The 19,249-nt window shown below is 43.1% G+C and overlaps 1 protein-coding gene across 2 annotated transcripts in view; it reads right to left on the reverse strand.

Moving 5' to 3' along the window:
* Window positions 1–9,107: 9,107 nt before the first annotated feature.
* Window positions 9,108–19,249, reverse strand: part of iglon5 (IgLON family member 5) — a 146,246-nt gene continuing 136,104 nt past the window's right edge. For both annotated transcript variants that reach the window (XM_042304514.1, XM_042304513.1), the window contains exons 5-8: window positions 18,806–18,937; window positions 13,823–13,943; window positions 11,970–12,121; window positions 9,108–10,417 (exon numbers count right to left, since the gene is read on the reverse strand). In XM_042304514.1, the coding sequence (XP_042160448.1) occupies window positions 10,314–10,417; window positions 11,970–12,121; window positions 13,823–13,943; window positions 18,806–18,937 (509 nt within the window). In that variant the 3' untranslated portion in view covers window positions 9,108–10,313. The remainder of the gene's footprint in view (window positions 10,418–11,969; window positions 12,122–13,822; window positions 13,944–18,805; window positions 18,938–19,249) is intronic.

Here is a 19,249-nt window from a genome sequence, read left to right on the forward strand (position 1 = left end):
TGCTTACAGTATAGACAAAACTACTGGTCCCCCCCCCAAAAAAAAATGTCCCTCAGTAAAAACCCAGCATACTCTCTGACATAAAAAGTGTGCCATTTGATCAGGAAATGTATCATGCAGTAAAAATCTGTATAGAGGCTGTTGTGGGTAGCCTATTAATTACAGAAAATCAGATGCTCTTGTACTTTTTCTCACAATGTTGGATAGCTAAACAGATAGAGCTGTATAACAAAATGTGTGTATGCATGCTTGTGTGTGTGTGTGTGCATGTACTTACCGTACATAGGACACAAGAGTTTTTTTTCCCCACACTTGTCAGTGCTGCGGAGAAAAAGACGATATCTTAAACAACCCAATTGACTGATGCTCAAGACATGGACCACACAATTATTTACACGACTCCATTTCCCATGATCCTTGTGTGATCTTGTGAGTGCGACCATACAGTACTTACCTGCAATGGAAAACGCCACAGTCACTCCACAGAAGACACAGATCTTAAGGATATTCAAGCATCCAATCACCTCATCGGGGGCTGCGTCTGTGAGCGTAGACAAAAAGGCAATGCAAAGTTATACAGTTATGGACCTCACACAATTAGGACAGAGCTGAGGGTGAATTCAATTTACAGTCGTTGAAGGCCCATGATTGACTGAAGTTGATAAGGAAAACCTTGATTTCACTCAGGTATGCCATGCAAGCTGTTGGCTGAGACTAGATATTTGAGCCATATGAGAACTAGTCTAGTGAAATATGCGGTAGTGTTAACTAAAGCTCACCCCAGGAGAAGGAGGCAGACAGGGGTCAGTCCAGTACAGGGTGATCCTGCACACTACAGGTGTAGGAGATCCCAGCATCCACAGACCCCCGCGGGGGGAGGGACAGCACACTGATTACGTACACTTCTTTTCTGGAGCTGTCCGTCACCTGTAAACAGTAAACTCAACTCCCATCCAATTAGGAGTTGAGATCTTTGGAATCAGGCTGTGCAATTGGTTGGTGTGAGGGTAGGCAGGGTGAAGGGTGCAGTTGCTGCCAACAAAGTGGTAGGGGCTATCTTCCCCACTCTGGTGTATCCAGGTGAGGTGGTGTGGGTGGAACCCACTAGTGATACAGGGGAGAACCCACTGGTCCGTCTGGGGGTGTGAGGGGACCTGGAGGAGGAGTTGGGACGCAGAGGGGGGTGCTAGTAGGGGCAGGAGGAGATGCAATACCCTCTATCTCATGACATTTACATTTGATCTATTAGCAGACACTCTTATCCAGAGCGATTTACAGGAGAAATTAGGATTAAGTGCTTTGCTCAAGGGCACAACAGTATATTTTTTTGTTGGCTCAGGGATTCAAACCGGCAACCTTTCGGTTACTGGCCCAATGCTTTTAACCACTAGGCTACCTGCCGCTCATTAGAAATATGTCAGATTGTTGACATTTAACCATAGTAGTTATACTGTATGTCATATTTCACCATTTCGACATATTCAGGCCATGTTGGTAATGCAGTTGTGGCAAAATAACACACTCATGGTTCTGTAAATGGTGTAGGACTTTGTAACGTGCACCCCACTGGAGAAACGCTGGGAGGAACCTTCTCTTTCGCATGAGGGGTTTGCACATAATCATTTCACGTTCCCTCTTTGCCTTGTTCTGTGGTGAGTTTCAATTCCCTGCAAAGATCAATAGAATCCACAATGCATTGTGCCGGGGTGATTATATCTGGATCTGTCACGAAACCACTCAGGCAAAAAGATGAACTGAAAGGAAATTTCCATGTGGCTAGAATTTTTATAGATTTGAGCTTGGTTAGGCTTCTTTATGGTGATGCATAGCCCACTAGTTTAAATTGAATTGCCTCCCTGCTAACCGTTTGGGTTCAAACAAATTCTCAAAGGATACAAATGAGAGACAATTACAACAATGACAACAACAACAACAATACCAACAAAGACAGAAAAAATTACGAGAAACTCTAATGAGTTACAATAAGACATTCCAAGAATAAAGGCAGATGTGTTCATTTCTTATCAGAGCTAGTTCTTAGCCTTTAATGCTTAATCCTATGGTCATTACCATGCCAAGCAATGGCCATATGAGTTGTCAAGATAGCACAAACAGATTTGGGAACCATGCAAATGTGTTTCTGTCTTACCCAGGACAATGAGCTTTGTGCTGTCCCCTCGCTCTCACATTTAACCTCTCTGCCGTTACCATCCTTAACGGGGCTGAGTGAGGGCGCAGCCAGTGAATGCTTCCTTATCAAGGTAACAAAACAAAACGAAAACAGCAAGACCTTCAGTTCAAAGGCATTTGCCCCAAAGCTTGCCCATGATGTTGAGGTGTATTTGGAGATGATCAAAGTATTTTATTAAAGTCAAAATGAGAGAGTTGGAGTGACTTTCTCCCTGACTAATGAGATTTAGTCCTCTTATCTTGACAAACAAACAACTCATGACTCTATACACTTCTGAAAGTAATTAGATCATTAGTGTTATCAACAGGAGTCTTGTTATTGCAAGAATGAGAGTCAAAACAGAAAGGCAGAATTTATGCAATTAGGTAAATCTATATGCACTGTAATATGCTTAGGGATATTGTATAATAAGTATTAATTATGACACTGAATGTGCTGAAACATCATAAACATAAAAAATGTATTTGTGAGATTATTTGCATCCTAGTATGATTGGAAGACACTAACCTGGTATTGGGCCTGCTATCAACAGAAGCACGCACAGGTCCAGGTTATTTGTCATGCGTTTGTTTCTCATTACAAACTTCAGTGGTGAAAGGACTGCTCAAACAGTGTCTTTGAATGTCAAGCCTCCCTCCAAAGACAACGAGATGTCAGCTTGTTTTTTTGTTGTTGCTTCATTATGTTCCAATGTTCCATTAATAGGCCATGCTCCAAAACAAGACAAATCTCAGCGCCTGTTACGTCAGAGACCACACGAGTATGTCTTACAGGCAAATAGGCCTCGCTCTTGATGTCTGCACAAACCTTTATGCAACAGTAAGCAAAAGGCAGTCTACAGTCACAAACAACGCCAAAACCATCAGTCTATTTCACAGTGATAAGGTGCTCATTGGACAGAATGTCAGCTAGCTAATTACTTACCAACAAAGTGGTTACTGTGTGAAGAATACAATGTCAAGGTTTGAGATTCTATCTCATTTCAAATGAATTTGTTTACTTTGAAAATAACTAGCAAACCATCATTAAAGCTGAAATTAGTTTCAAGTACAAAAAGTTTAGTTTATTATTTATTCTGAACGTTTTCGCAGAAGTGTGTAGAAGAGCAGTCCTTGTATGGTTTGCATATATTCTGATGAATAGTGCAGTATGTCATACTGCGTGTTTAGGATACTTTCGGATATGAGGGGTGCGACTCATCGTCATCAATGTTTAGGTAAATCGTTTAAAAAGACGCTCCGAGTTACTTTGACTCCGCTGTCCACCTAGTATCAATCACAGCTTTGACCTCACCCAAAAGCTGACCCCCAAAACCTGAAATGGAGACAAACAGCCTAACCCTCTTATAGCCCCTTTCACTGGATTAAATATGTTCTACATAGTCATAAACAAGAGAAGTGGGGACTGACCTACTCTGTGCACCTCAACAGAAACATTAGCATAACATTTGGCAACTGTTTCTGACATGTATTAGTACACTGCTGTTTCCATCCATCCTCTCAGTGATCTTTACTCCTGTTGAAAGTGTGTAAATAATTCACAGCAATCTAATGGAACTTTAAGGTCATATTGATTATGTACTTAAGGTATTATATTTTCAGCTGTCTGTTTTCCTCTGCATTTAGATATCCTCTTGATTTACTCCTATTCAAAAAAAGACAATGTACAACTTGGCATCAAGCATCAGGTGAAAAGTTTAAACAACGACAACAATCAACCACTCACACAGGGTTCTGTTAAAAACAACATTATTTGTTTATTTTTTTTCTCCCTCTGATATATTTTCTTTTCTTTTTTTTAAACTCCACTTCTATAGATTTGGAGAGAAAAAAATTGTCCACTCACATAGATATGACAGAAACAGAGACAGAACGGAGATCAAATGAACCAAAAGAGTCATCCTAATCAACATCGCTTCACTGCACAGAAAATATGTCAAGATGGAAGACGATGCTGCTTGTGTTCCTTTGCTTTGTTCAGTATGTTATATCGATGCAATCTTGAAAAGTCAACACAGACAGAAATACTAATGTTGAGGTCCAGGGGTAGATTGAAACCAACATGCCTGCCATGTGAAGGTCAGATAATCCACACACACACACACGGACACACACACTCACAAATCAATAACACAGATTTACCAGGGTGGGAACCTGGCCTACAGAGAGGTGGCAAGGCAGCAGGCAGCGGGATTGGCATAGAGGAGGGAGGGGGGGGAGGAGATGGAGAAGGACGTGGGCCAGAGGGGCAACGAGAGAGAGAGAGATGGGCATGACATCTCCATAAGATGTCTGCAAACACTAACCAAGCATTCTAGAGTAGACTCATCCACTGGATTGCAATGGACACCTAAGACACCCTAATATTTGTTATTAGTTTTCGCACTGATAAAAATGACATTTGTCTTTGTGCATTGTTATTACCTGATTGTCATTTTTCCCCCAGAAGTTTCAAAATTGCTCTGGTGAAACAACACTGTCATGACAACCCAATCGTATATTGTGTCATAAATTCAAATCTATACATCTCACATTAATAGGACAGTCTCAGACAGTTTGCGACTTAATCACACCGTACAGGTTCTCTCCCATTTTATCATATGAACACACGCCAGAACATCACTTGATGCTGTCATTCGACAAGAAAGAAATATAGTTCCATTGTCAGTTTTCGCCACGGCAACCAATATTTACCCAGCTGATTGACTGGCCAAATGGCAGGTTTGTGCTGGTGACTCACAAAGGCCAAGTAATGGGGCACTCAGCATTGGAGATGTTAGGCAGGCTTCTGATTTATTTATTACCTTTATTTAACTAGGCAAGTCAGTTAAGAACAAATTTTATTTTCAATGACAGCCTAGGAACAATGGGTTAACTGCCTTATTCAGGGGCAGAACAACATATTTTTACCTTGTCAGCTGAGTGATTCAATCTTGCAACCTTTTGGTTACTAGTCCAACACTCTAACCACTAGGCTACCTGCCACCCCATGACTAAGGAGGCTGGCTGGTGGGCGCCTCCATTGTTACCTGGTAGTGTGCAGACTCTCTGTTATTCCAGCTGTGGATGGACCAACACTGGTACACTGTTAATTATCCACTAGCTACATTCTTAGAGAGGAGAGGGTGGTTGACAAGCAACCAGCTGTAGTGCCGGCCTGTCTGTGTGGATGGAGGTGGGAGTAAGTGACTGCTGCTCTTGCCTATGTGGCCCACAAGTGTTACTTTAACCCACTATCCACACAAACATATACTGTCAATGGTTTACATGAATAATAATATATCCTAATTAGAATTCAGAATAGAAACGATAAACTAACAAAATATCCACCTATCTACATAAATGTATCTTTTTGCTCAATCAATTCTGTCCTTGTGTGTCTATCAATTCAACTACTACCAACTTTACTATATAACCTAGCTACCTCATTCAACTTCCAAGCTTGGCCCTCAGTGAGTCAAGGCAAATATCACTTCCTCTGCTTGGCAACATGTAGTCAGCATGTTTATCTGATAATGACCTATTTCCATCATGTAGCTCACCTCAGTCCAGCATGTTGTGTATCGATGCACTCATTAGTACAGCTAATGGAAATCTACTGGAGCTTAAATACACTCGCAACGTTGACTCTGCTCATAAGAATTGAACAGGCCTTTAGAATAGCTGGTGAACTATAGATCATTAGGATAACACATTGTTATCTAACTAGTGGGCTATTGTGTGAAGGACAAAAGCTGGAGAGACCTGGCCGGAAATCATTTATATATCAATGAGTCTGTCCCTCAATAAGACATATCTTCTTGTGTATAACCGATACATAGTACCGGTACTGAAAATCTGACATATTTCTGATAATTTATCATGTTAGTTGAATATTGACCAAATACTATCATGGCTACGGTTCTATTCCCCTTAATCTCATCTTGTTCTATTGTACATCCTATCGTTCTAGACTCTACTCCTACTAAAGAGTCGGCTGTGTTTGTCAGACATAAGCCTCTAGATACACAGTATCGATAGGTACTGACATTTCCAAAAATTAACATTTGGTATCAATCATTTAATTGAGTACAGTAATAAAATATAATGTACTAGAAGGTGCCATTATACAGACAATTGTTAGACATCTCATTATCAGAAAGAACAAAAATGTGCCTTGACTAGCTACTCTTTCAACTGACATGAAAGTAAGACGAATGACTCATTCTTCATTGTATGTTCTCTAAACACATAGTTACCTTAGTTGACAATATAGCTCGGCCAAATCGTTTCGGAGATGGGGAGAAAATCAATGTGCAATTAGGGGTGTCTTGTATCAAGGCATGATAAATTATGCTCTTTATTCTAAGGCCTTACTATAGACACTTGACAATTCTGTCTTTGGGCCCTTGTAAAGTGACCCTGGGGATTGCTCTATTTCATGCGATCCAGTCCAATGTATCGATTAACCATTGCATTTGGAACTGAAAGTGTGTTGAGGAAATGTTTGATGTGGGAATATAGTGGTTATAGTGATTCAGGATCTAACACAAAAATGAGTACATTCAAACGGTGACTGGGTGTATAGTTATCTGGCTTCTACTGCTACTCTACCACTGTATTTTCATATACTACCAGACTTGTCACTCATCAATTTAAAAAACACACCACCCAAATATGGTTATAATTTTCTTCAAAACATTTAAATAATCTAATATATAAATGAAGCAAGTTCGTTTATATTATGTACATCAACATAAGCCAAAAAGTGCTGCTTAGCAATGCTCGAGTGGTGCCCGTAGAATTAGCATCCCCCCCCCCCCAATTGTTGGGGGTGATCAACCACATGTGAATGCACCACTTACGACCATTGGAATCATACAGTATGTCTCTGTGCTGTAATTACAGGTCAAGCTACATGACACCACACCATCTCATTAAAGTGTAAAGCGCTCGCTTGATAGGCTAGCAGATCAGGAGGGACGACGCAGCGGTCATTTTAGGAATGCTGTCTGAGCTGCTATCCTATCAAGTGTCTTCCCTGTCTTTTCTCGTTCTCCCCCATGGAGAGTTCACTGTCTGGTCAGAGTCATCCCATCTCCCTCTGCCTCAGAGCTTTGTCTGTACCAGTCTGGGCTTCTTCCCACTGTCCATCAAGGAAGTGCATTTGCTGCTTCCTTCCTTTTCCCATTTCCAGTCCTCTGCACCACACAGAGTCTGATTAACTTTCACATTTAACTCACGGAGACACTCAAACTCATTTGGGGTTATTACAAATGCCCACCATACATAACGCCCTCCATTGCATGAACTTAAAAGCACATCTCCCAGCCTTTCCCCCAGCCTAAAGCCCAAACACAAGATGCAGCTTCTTTTTTTCCAAAGTCCCCCCAAAACGAACATTTACATGCTTTTTTTCAAACCCACATTGAGAAACATGACAGTATGTTTTTGTTATTTTTTGTTATTTTCTTTGAGTTTTTTCTTCAAGGACAGAGTATGTACATACAGAAGTTCATTCCACTGATAAAATTGAGCTGGGTGCTGACATGAGACAACATATGTGAAAGAGAGAAGACAGACAGAAAGACAGCGTGAGTGAGAGAAAACGACAAAGAAGGAAAAACAGAATCACTGACCAAAACAACCTGCTCTTGTGCTTGAAAATCGATACCAATCAATGTCCTGTGAGTCTGAGCAAAACAAGATGAACACAAGTGGGTCTGTCTGTTGCCCTTCAGACATACCAGTGACTGACTACATTGCATAGAGCAACGGGCATCAACAGAACACGTATCACACTATATTCAGTGAGACAAACAGGTTTTCATTGACTAGCCTCCTGCTAAAGGGGACATTCACTCTTGCTAGAGCTTCACATCTCTTCATATATTAGCACACTTCATACAATAGTATTACTAAAACCGTTCCATACTTGAATAGATTGTTAGGGGCACCCTTTACTATCATAGCACAGATTAACCAGATTGGATGCCTTTCCTATATCTTAGTTAGCAGGTTGGTTAAAATGAAATCAAACAAAAAAAGATGACAGCTATTATCAGAATACTGAATACGGATGCTGCATATTCCTGTAAGGTCACAGGAATTGTGGGTAGTCAGCTAGTTGCTAGTGTGAGCCAACCTCTCCATTCAGGTTGGCTCACTATGGGGAAGTTTGCATATAGACATAGACACAGCAGGACATGACAGAGAGACAGCGGATGGGTAGTTGGGGTGTCATCGAGCCTCATAGCACACGTCTCAGTGGTTGATCTGTGCAGGTAAAGTGGCTGGATAATTGAACCCTGGGGGGGGGTTCAATCAGGGCCCAGGTGTGGTGGTTTGTGAGGACGCGCCGCGTCTGCTTTACAGGGACGAGGGTGTCCTTGAGGAGGATGCTGTCAGGGCCAGGATTGAACGTGATTTATGGGGCCTGTCCATGGCTGGCGGGAAGGACACTGGGGGAAGCCGGAGAGTGTAGGCCCTGTCGCTTATCCAGCCATAGGTAATGGCTAATTACATCTTTATCTCCTGGTGCGCCTGTCCTGCCATACAGGGGCTGACTGACTTACAGGGACACTGCTTTACATACATCGCTTTAAATCATTTATCCATGGAGCTGGTCTGTCTGGAGAGTGACACGCTATGGAAGCTGGTTGAATATATGTAATATGTGTAACATGTCTTATACAGGTTAACAGCATGAAAACAAAGGTTTTAATACAGACACGTTTACAAACGATATTACATTTCATTGACTGTGGACTCTTTTGGGTGAAAAGACTCCATCGGGATCAACTTCCATGTGTTTTTAAAATCCTTGTCAAAAAGAGCACAACTTGAAAACCTGACAACTTCGTCTTTTGTCGTTGTCGTTCAGTTCAACGAGTGCGATTTCTCCGAGGGATTAAGTACAAAATATGTTTTAGCACACACGGCTCGTCATGAGCTCTGGAGTAGTATGTGTTCTTTTTTTTTTTCTCACATGGAATTACTTTTCATATTTATTTAAATACTTATTAACATCATCAGTATTATTATCAACACCAAAAAAGTTATAGCAGTTTAACCTTGCAGAGTAAAACGGACACAGTGCAGGGGAGGGGGGGAGTGGGAGGGAGGTATCACGACAGGAACATCTCTAACCGGTACATGCTAATCAACAAGCGACAAGGAAGGAGGATGACTGGTCAACGCCTTCAAAGCAGGAGACACGATTGTTATTTCTACAGTCCCTTCCTGGTTATGAAAACTGTAATAGAGGCTGATGGGTAATGTCATTTTGCTGGATATTTGATTAGGATATTTGATTAGGATCCACATTAGCCACTGCCAATGGGAGGGTTGGATGTGGATAGACTGCCTCTAGTAACGGCATGGCTTCTGTACTGCATTATATTTACACACGAGACAGAGCACAAACCACCTTAACGATGGGGGGGGGCTTCTCACGTGCTTCGTCTTGGTTGCGATCCCAAAAGGATGCACTAGAAGGGCGAAGACTATATAGAACCCCCACCGCCCACCCTTCATGTGTGTTTTGACATCAATCGTAGCAGCCGCGTCCTAGACACTGCCACACGGTTAAAAACAACATAAAACGGTACTTGTGTGATCATAGGGTCAAATGTCACAGGGCCAACGGGCCAATGGACAGCTTTCAACAAGGTCACGTGACCCTCATCATAATAACTAATCATTGTTATTATAGAGTAGTTCCAACCATAAATAGGAGTGTTGTTACTCCTAGTTTTCAAATGTCTATGAGACCAACAGTAGTGTAGATCAGTCATCATTTAGATTTATAATAGTATTATTCTGGTGTTAAATATCTGTTTTCATCATCATCATCACAATTATCATTCTTAATAAACACAGACATCATAGACATCACCAATGTGACCCTCATTGGAAACAGCATGAAGTGGTGATAGTGGCAATAATGGTGATAGTGGCAATATAGGTAGCAAGGGGGGAGGTAGTGGGGTGAGGAATAGGGGGGAGTTGGTGTGGGTGTGAGATGCGATGCGTCAATGGCTCCTGGAATAATGCATATCATTTTTGTTTCACAGTGATGGGTTCGTAATTAAAGAAATTCCTTCTTCCTTCCGCAGGCGGGACGGGACTTCCAGGAAAAGCTCTTAGACCTTCATCAGGAGAGAGACAGAGAGGCAAAGCCAGAAGCCGATGCCCGCACTCACCCCCACGTTGACGGCCACGCCTCGCCCGTACACGGCTCCCGGCCCTGCGGCAAGGGGCCCGGGAGAGAAGGACAGGCACCGGAAGGAGAGAGGAAACCGAGGGAAGAAAGAGTGGAGAAGAATTCGTAAGGGAAAAAGGAAACAACCCAGAGAAAGCGTAAGCTACAAGTAAAAAGAGGTCAAACATTTTGGGATAGAAATGAAGTCTGAGTGCAATGACAGGGACAGAGAGTAAAACCATCCCCGAAGCGATCGGATATTAGTCAGAGTGGTTTGATTTTCAGTCTGTGTCCCATTCGTATAGACGGTTCAGACAGCTTGTTATAATGATGGAAGATTGATGATGAATGATTTATAATGATGAAGATTAGGTAAAAGAGGAGAGGAGAAGGACAAATGATGGGAGAGATAAGACACAGAGGCAGGCGGAATGGAGGGAGTGGAGCAAGGCGGAGTGGAGGGAGTGGAGCAAGGCGGAGTGGAGGGAGTGGAGCAAGGCGGAATGGAGGGAGTGGAGCAAGGCGGAATGGAGGGAGTGGAGCAAGGCGGAATGGAGGGAGTGGAGCAAGGCGGAGTGGAGGGAGTGGAGCAAGGCGGAGTGGAGGGAGTGGAGCAAGGCGGAGTGGAGGGAGTGGAGCAAGGCGGAGTGGAGGGAGTGGAGCAAGGCGGAGTGGAGGGAGTGGAGCAAGGCGGAGTGGAGGGAGTGGACCAAGGCGGAATGGAGGGAGTGGAGCAAGGCGGAATGGAGGGAGTGGAGCAAGGCGGAGCAGAAGGATGTATGAGACTGACTGGCTGGGGGTGAATCATTGGAGGGAGACTTGCCGAGAGAACAGCAGAATGAGGGAATAAAAGAGGAGAAAATGAGGAGATGAAGGGGCTCACTTAAGATGGCAGAGTGTGGAAGGTGGGAGAGAGGGTGGGATAGAGGGAGAGAGAGAACACGGTGTTGGAAATCGCTCATTGGGGAGGGCTAATGCGAGACGGGAGGAGTGAGAAGGAGAGAAACGACAACTTCCTGGGGTAGCAGAACAGGACAGGACAGATGGAGAAATGGAGGAGAAAAGCTCTTTGGCGTAATGGGGTGGCGAATAAAGAGATGGAAAGACGGAAGGAGGATTGGGGAAGGAGGGAGATGAGGAAATCCAACACCGTGAGCAGGGAAAGGAAGAGAGATGGGGATGGGGCAATGCAGTGTGTGACTAGGTGTATGTTTGCATTGGTTTGCGTCTCTAAGTATGTGTGCATGCACATTTGACTACTTGTGTGATTGAGTGAAGTAGAATGAGCTTAGACACATGTATGGACGTCTGTGTGTGTATGCATCACAGGAGGCTGCTGAGGGGAGGACAGCTCATAATAATGTCCGGAATGGAGCAAATGGAATGGCATCAAACACATGCAAACCATGTGTTTGATGTATTTGAACCCATTCCACTCAGTATTTTCCAGTTATTACCACAAGCCCGTCCTCCCCAATTCAGGTGCCACCAACCTCCTGTGGTATGCATGCATGAGTGTGTGTTTGCATGTGGCTAGCTGTGTGTACTTATGCATGCTTAAGTATGTGTGTTTGTGTGAATGCTTTAAGAGACTCACGGAAGAGCAGCATGCTGGCGTTGGAGGCTCCCAGCCTGTTGGAGGCAAAACAGGTGTAGTTGCCAAAGTGTTTGACCGTCACGTTGGTGAAGAGCAGCAGTGAGCGCGTCTTCTCGTTCTTGATCCTCAGAGTATTGTCGTTCTCTACCGGCCTGATACAGAGAGAGAGAGAGAGAGAGAGAGAGAAGGGAGAGAGGGAGTGAGTTGGGTGAGATAGAGAGAGAGGGCGAGGCAGAGAGAGAGGGGGGAGGTAGATAGAGAAAGAGGGGTAGAGTGGGGGGGTGGGAGAGCGACAGAGAGAGGGAGAGAGAGAAATAACTTTATATCTGAAAGAATGTGTTAGCAATACTGGAAAGAATATACCTAAACTATCAAATCAAATGTTATTTGTCACATGCGCCAAATACAACAAGTGTAGACCTTACCGTGAAATGCTTACTTATAAGCCCCCTCCTCTCTGTCACTACCTCACCTGACAATTCTAATAGTCAAAATCTAACAGCAATTAAATCTACAATACTCTCTGGTGTGCCCTATTGGAGTGCGTTCTCTCTCTCTCTATATCTCTCTCTCTCTCTCTCTCTCTCTCTCTCTCTCTCACACTCTCTTTTTCTCTCTCCCATGGTATTTTAATTATATTTGAAAGGATTGGATGTGTTACCAATACAGAGCTGAGTTTTTACCATATTACTCATTACAATCCAATCCTTTGCCATCGAGAGAGACAAGAGAGAGAACATTAACACACCTCTTAGCGGGAAATGGTTACAATTCCAATAAAAATCGAACAGCACTTAAACCTACAATACTTCCCGGTGTGCCCCATTGGATGTGTTAGCAATAAAGGAAAGAAATCTACCTAACCTATTAAGTCAAATCAAATCAAATGTTTTTTGTCACATGCGCCAAATCCAACAGGCCTTACCGTGAAATGCTTACTTACAAGTCCTTAACCAACAATGCAGTTTTAAGAAAATAGAGTTAAGAAAATATTTACTAGGCAATTTGTACATTAGGTTAGGTGTAAAGTGACTATGCATAGATAATAAACAGCGAGTAGCAGCAGTGTGTGGGGGGAGGGGTCAAAGCAAATAGTACGGGTTAGCTATTTGATTAGTTGTTTGGCAGACTTATGGCTTGGGGGTAGAAGCTGTTAAGGAGCCTTTTGGACCTAGACTTGGTGCTGCGTTACCGCTTATCGTGCGGTAGCAGAGAGAAATGTCCATGACTTGGGTGACTGGAATCTTTGTTAATTTTTCGGGGCTTCCTCCGACACCGCCTAGTATATAGGTCCTGGATGGCAGGAAGCTTGGCCCCAGCAGTTTTTATACCAGGCGGTGATGGAACCTACATGTTGACCAGTTTAAAGTTCTTGCTCACATCGGTTACGGAGAGCGTGATCACACAGTCGTCCTGAACAGCTGGTGCTCTCATGCATGCTTCACTGTTGCTTGCTTCGATGCGAGCATAGAAGGCCCGTCTGGTAGGCTCGCACCACATCCGACGAGCATCAGAGCCGGTGTAGTAGGATTAAATCTTTGTCCTGTATTGAAGCTTTGCCGTTTTCATGGTTCGTCTGAGGGCATAGCGGGATTTCAGCAGCATCCAGCAGCTCTAGCCTTTAGCTCAGTGCGGATGTTGCCTGTAATCTATTCGTTTTGGTTGGGATATGTACGTATGGTCACTGTGGGGTCGACATCGTTGATGCACTTATTTATGAAGCCGGTGACTGAGGTGGTGTACTCCTCAATGCCATTGGATGAATCCTGGAACATATTCCAGCCTGTGCTAGCAAAACCGTCCTATTAGAGAAAAAGTGAAGGAAAAGGAGAAGGAGGAGGTATTTTTCTTACCTGCGGTCATCTCTGTACCACTCAAAGGAGGCCGTGGGTACTGCCATGGCCTCACAGCGCAAAATAGCCGTTTTGCCCAGCTGGGCTGGCATGTTCTTCACGTCTGTGATCATGGGAGGGTCTGAACAAGGGAGAAGGAGGGAGAAGTGAGAGAAATCTTTAACATATGTACACAACGATAGTGATTAAAAGTTAAGCTCAGACAAAGAAAGGCTCAGTTACCTTCAAGGTCGAGAAAGGTTGAGGTTGATAAATACATGCCATATAAATTTCTTAAGACATATACACTACCTACCAAAGGTTTTAGAACACCTACTCATTCAAGGGTTTTTCTTATTTTTAAATATTTTCTACATTGTAGAATAACAGTGAAGACATCAAAACTATGAAATAACACATATGGAATCATGTAACCATATATATTTGATATTTCAGACTCTTCAATGTAGCCACCATTTGCCTTGATGGCTTTGCACACTCTTGGCATTCTCTCAACCAGCTTCATGAGGTAGTCAGGTGTGCCTTATTAAAGTAAATTTGTGGAATTTCTTTACTTCTTAATGTGTTTGAGCCAATCAGTTGTGTTGTGACAAGGTAGGGGGGATAAAGAAGATATCCTTATTTGGTAAAAGACCAAGTCCATATTATGGCAAGAACAGCTCAAATAAGCAGAGAAATTACAGTCTATCATTCATTTAAGACATGAAGATCAGCCAATACAAAAAATGTCAAGAACTTTGAAAGTTTCAAATACAGTAGCAAAAACCATCAAGCGCTATGATGAAACTGGCTCTCATGAGGACCGCCACAAGAATGGAAGGCCCAGAGTTACCTTTGCTGCAGAGGATATGCTTATTAGAGTTACCAGCCTCAGAAATTGCAACCCAAATAAATGCTTCACAAAATTCAAGTAACAGACACATCTCAACATCAAACGTTTAGAGGAGACTGTGTTTTTAATTAATTTTTATTTCACCTTTATTTAACCAGGTAGGCTAGTTGAGAACAAGTTCTCATTTAGAACTGCAGCCTGGCCAAAATAAAGCAAAGCAGTGCGACACAAACAACAACACAGAGTTACACATGGAATAAACAAACATACAGTCAATAATACAATAGAAAAAGTCAATATACAGTGTGTGCAAATGAGGTACGATAAGGGAGGTAAGGCAATAAATAGGCATAGGGGCAAAATAATTACAATATAGATATTAAACACTGGAGTGATAGATGTGCAGAAGATGAGTGTGCAAGTACAGCTACTGGGGTGCAAAGGAACAAAAATAAATAAATAACGGGGATGAGGTAGTTGGATGGGCTATTTACAGATGGGCTGTGTACAGGTGCAGTGATCTGTGAGCTGCTCTGACAGCTGGTGCTTAAAGTTAGTGAGGAAGATATGCGTCTCCAGCTTCAGTGATTTTTGCAGTTCGTTCCAGTCATTGGCAGCAGAGAACTGGAAGGAAAGGCAGCCAAAGGAGGAATTGGCTTTGGGGGTGACCAGTGAAATATACCTGCTGGAGCGCGTGCTACGGGTGGGTGCTGCTATGGTGACCAGTGAGCTGAGATAAGGCGGGGCTTTACCTAGCAAAGACTTATAGATGACCTGGAGCCAGTGGGTTTGGTGATGAGTATGAAGTGAGGGCCAGCCAACAAGAGCATACAGGTAGCAGTGGTGGGTAGTATATGGGGCTTTGGTGACAAAACGGATGGCACTGTGATAGACTGCATCCAATTTGCTGAGTAGAGTATTGGAGGCTATTTTGTAAATGATATTGCCGAAATCAAGGATCGGTAGGATAGTCAGTTTTTCAAGGGTATGTTTGGCAGCATGAGTGAAGAATGCTTTGTTGTGAAATAGGAAGCCAATTTGAGATTTAATTTTGGATTGGAGATGCTTAATATGAGTCTGGAATGAGAGTTTACAGTCTAACCAGACACCTAGGTATTTGTAGTTGTCCACATATTCTAAGTCAGAACCGTCCAGAGTAGTGATGCTGGACGGGCGGGTGGGTGTGGGCAGCGATCTGTTGAAGAGCATGCATTTAGTTTTACTTGCATATATGAGCAGATGGACGTCACGGAAGAAGACTTGTATGGCATTGAAGCTCATCTGGAGGTTAGTTAACACAGTGTCCAAAGAAGGGCCAGATGTATACAGAATGGTGTCGTTTGCATAGAGGTGGATCAGAGAATCACCAGCAGCAAGAGCGACATCATTGATGTATACAGAGAAAAGAGTTGGCCTGAGGATGAACACTGTGGCACCCCCATAGAGACTGCCAGAGGTCCAGACAACAGGCCCTCTGATTTGACACACTGAACTCTGTTTGAGAAGTAGTTTGTGAAGCAGGCGAGGCAGTCATTTCAGAAACCAAGGCTGTTGAGTATGCCGATAAGAATGTGGTGACTGACAGAGTCGAAAGCCTTGGCCAGGTCGATGAATACAGCTGCACAGTACTGTCTCTTACCAATGGCGGTTTGGATATCGTTTAGGACCTTGAGTGTGGCTGAGGTGCATCCATGACCAGCTCGGAAACCAGATTGAATAGCGGAGAAGGTACGGTGGGATTCGAAATGGTCGGTGATCTGTTTGTTAACCTGGCTACCGAAGCCCTTACAAAGGCAGGGTAGGATAGATATATGTCTGTAGCAGTTTGGGTCTAGAGTGTCTCCCCCTTTGAAGAGGGGGAAGACCGCGGCAGCTTTCCAATCATTGGGATCTCAGACAATACGAAAGAGAGGTTGAACAGGCTTGTAATAAGGGTTGCTACAATTTTGGCGGATCATTTTAGAAAGAGAGGGTCCAGATTGTCTAGCCCGGCTGATTTGTAGGGGTCCAGATTTTGCAGCTCTCTCAGAATGTCAGCTATCTGGATTTGGGTGAAGGAGAAATGGGGGAGGGGCTTGGGCAAGTTGCTGTGGGGGGTGCAGGACTGATGACCGGGGTAGGGGTAGCCAGGTGGAAAGCATGGCCAGCCGTAGAAAAATGCTTATTGAAATTCTCAATTTATTGGTGGTGACAGCCTCAGTGCAGTGGGGAGCTGGGAGGAGGTGCTCTTAGTCTCCATGAACTTTTGGAGTTTGTGCTACAGGATGCAAAATGTCTGTTTCAAAAAGCTAGCCCTTGCTTTCCTAACTGCCTGTGTATATTGGTTCCTAACTTCCCTGAAAAGTTACATATCGGTGGGCTATTCGACACTAATGCAATCAGGCCTTCATGGTCGAATTGCTGCAAAGAGGCCACTACTAAAGGACACCAATAATTAGAAGAGACTTGCTTGGGCCAAGAAACATGAGCAATGGACATTAGACCGGTGGAAATGTGTCCAAATTTGAGATTTCTGGTTCCAACTGCTGTGTCTTTGTGGGACGGTGTGGGTGAATGGATGATATCCGCATGTGTATTTCCCACTGTGAAACATGGAGTAGAAGGTGTTATGGTGTGGGGGTGCTTTGCTGGTGACACTGTCTGAGATTTCTTTAGAATTCGAGGCACACTTAACCAGCATGGCTACAACAGCGTTCTGCAGCGATGCGCCATCCCATCTGGTTTGGGCTTAGTGGGACTATCATTTGTTTTTCAACAGGACAATGACCCAACATACCTCTAGGCTGTGTAAGGGCTATTTGACCAAGAAGGAGAGTGATGGAGTGCTGCATCAGATGACCTGGCTTCCACTATCCCCCGACCTCAAACAAATTGAGATGGTTTGGGACCACAGAGTGAACCACAGAGTGAAGAAACAGTAGCCAACAAGTGCTCAGCATATGTGGGAACTCCTTCAATACTGTTGGAAAAGCATTCCAGGTGAAGCTGGTTGAGAGAATGCCAAGAGTGTGTCAAAGCTGTCATCAAGGCAAAGGGTGGCTATTTGAAGAATCTCAAATATAAAATATATTTTGATTCGTTTAACACTTTTTGGTTACTACATGATTCCATATGTGTTCTTTCATAGTTTTGATGTCTTCACCATTATTCTACAATGTAAAACATAGTAAAAATGAGTAGGTGTTCTAAAACTTGTGAGATATTGCATTCATACATATTGATACATAACTGAATCTTACATATTCAGTCATATTTTACATACATTGAATAAAAATATAAATGCAACATGTAAAGTGATGGTCCCATGTTTCTTGAGCTCCAATTAAAGATCCCAGAAATGTTCCATATGCACAAAAAGCTTATTTCTCTCAAATGTTGTGCACAAATTTGTTTACATCCCTGTTATTGAGCATATCTCCTTTGCCAAAATAATCCATCCACCTGACAGGTGTGGCATATCAAGAAGCTGATTAAACAGCACGATCATTACATATGTGCACCTTGTGTTGGGGACAATAAAAGGCCACTAAAATTTGCAGTTTTGGCATACAACACAATGCCACAGATATCTCAAGTTTTGAGCGAGCGTGCAGTTTGGCACTCTGATTGCAGGAATGTCCACCAGAGTTGTTGACAAATCATCGATTGTTCATTTCTCTACCATAAGTCATTATAGAGATTTTGGTAGTATGTCCAACTGGCCTCCCAACCACAGACCATGTGTATGGCGTCGATTAGGCGAGTGGTTTGCTGATGTCAACATCGCGAACAGAGTGCCCCATGGATGCAGTGGGGTTATGGTATGGGCAGGCATAATCTACGGACAACGAATACAATTGCATTTTATCGATTGTCAGTTTGAATGCACAGAAATACCGCGACGAGATCCTGAGGCCCATTTTTTTAACGGTATCTGTAACCAGTCATGTGAAATCCATAGATTAGGGCCTAATGAAGTTATTTCCAATGACTGATTTCCTCATCTGAACTGTAACTCAGTAAAATACTTTAAATTGTTGCATGTTGATTTTATATTTTTGTTCAGTATAGTATTATCTTATCTATGTGTGGGGTGTCTGTGTCTGTGACTGTTTCTGTGTGTCTGTGTCTGTGAGTGCATGCATGTGTTTTTGGTTTGTAGGGACACTCACAGTTGACGGTGACCTTCACTTTGCGTATGTCGGGCTGCGTCACTCCATTGTTGGTGATGCACTCAAACTCCTCCGCCTGATGCCGCTTGATCTCTGTTATGTCCAGGAATTCCCCCTCACTCATTAGACCATCTGATTGGACAAAGGACAGGGTCAAAGGATAGAAGCCAGAGGTTATCACACGCTGAGATGTGTATTTGTTCAAGGTCAATTAAATAAATTAGTGTGAAAATACCAGGTTTTGCCCACTAGATGCCACTGTTGCTAATACTGCCACCACACCCTTTTATAAATTTTTCTGGTCTCTTGTGTTTATTAAATGTGACTCGTTTCAGGAAACTAGGCATATGTCGCACGTCACTACTTCACAGGAGAGTTATTTGAATATAAACATGAATTGTTTGGGCAGAAGTGCGTTCTGAAACATCTGACCTTTCATGTGCA

The sequence above is a fragment of the Oncorhynchus tshawytscha genome, linkage group LG23, assembly GCF_018296145.1.
Source record: "Oncorhynchus tshawytscha isolate Ot180627B linkage group LG23, Otsh_v2.0, whole genome shotgun sequence".
Taxonomy (NCBI): domain Eukaryota; kingdom Metazoa; phylum Chordata; class Actinopteri; order Salmoniformes; family Salmonidae; genus Oncorhynchus; species Oncorhynchus tshawytscha.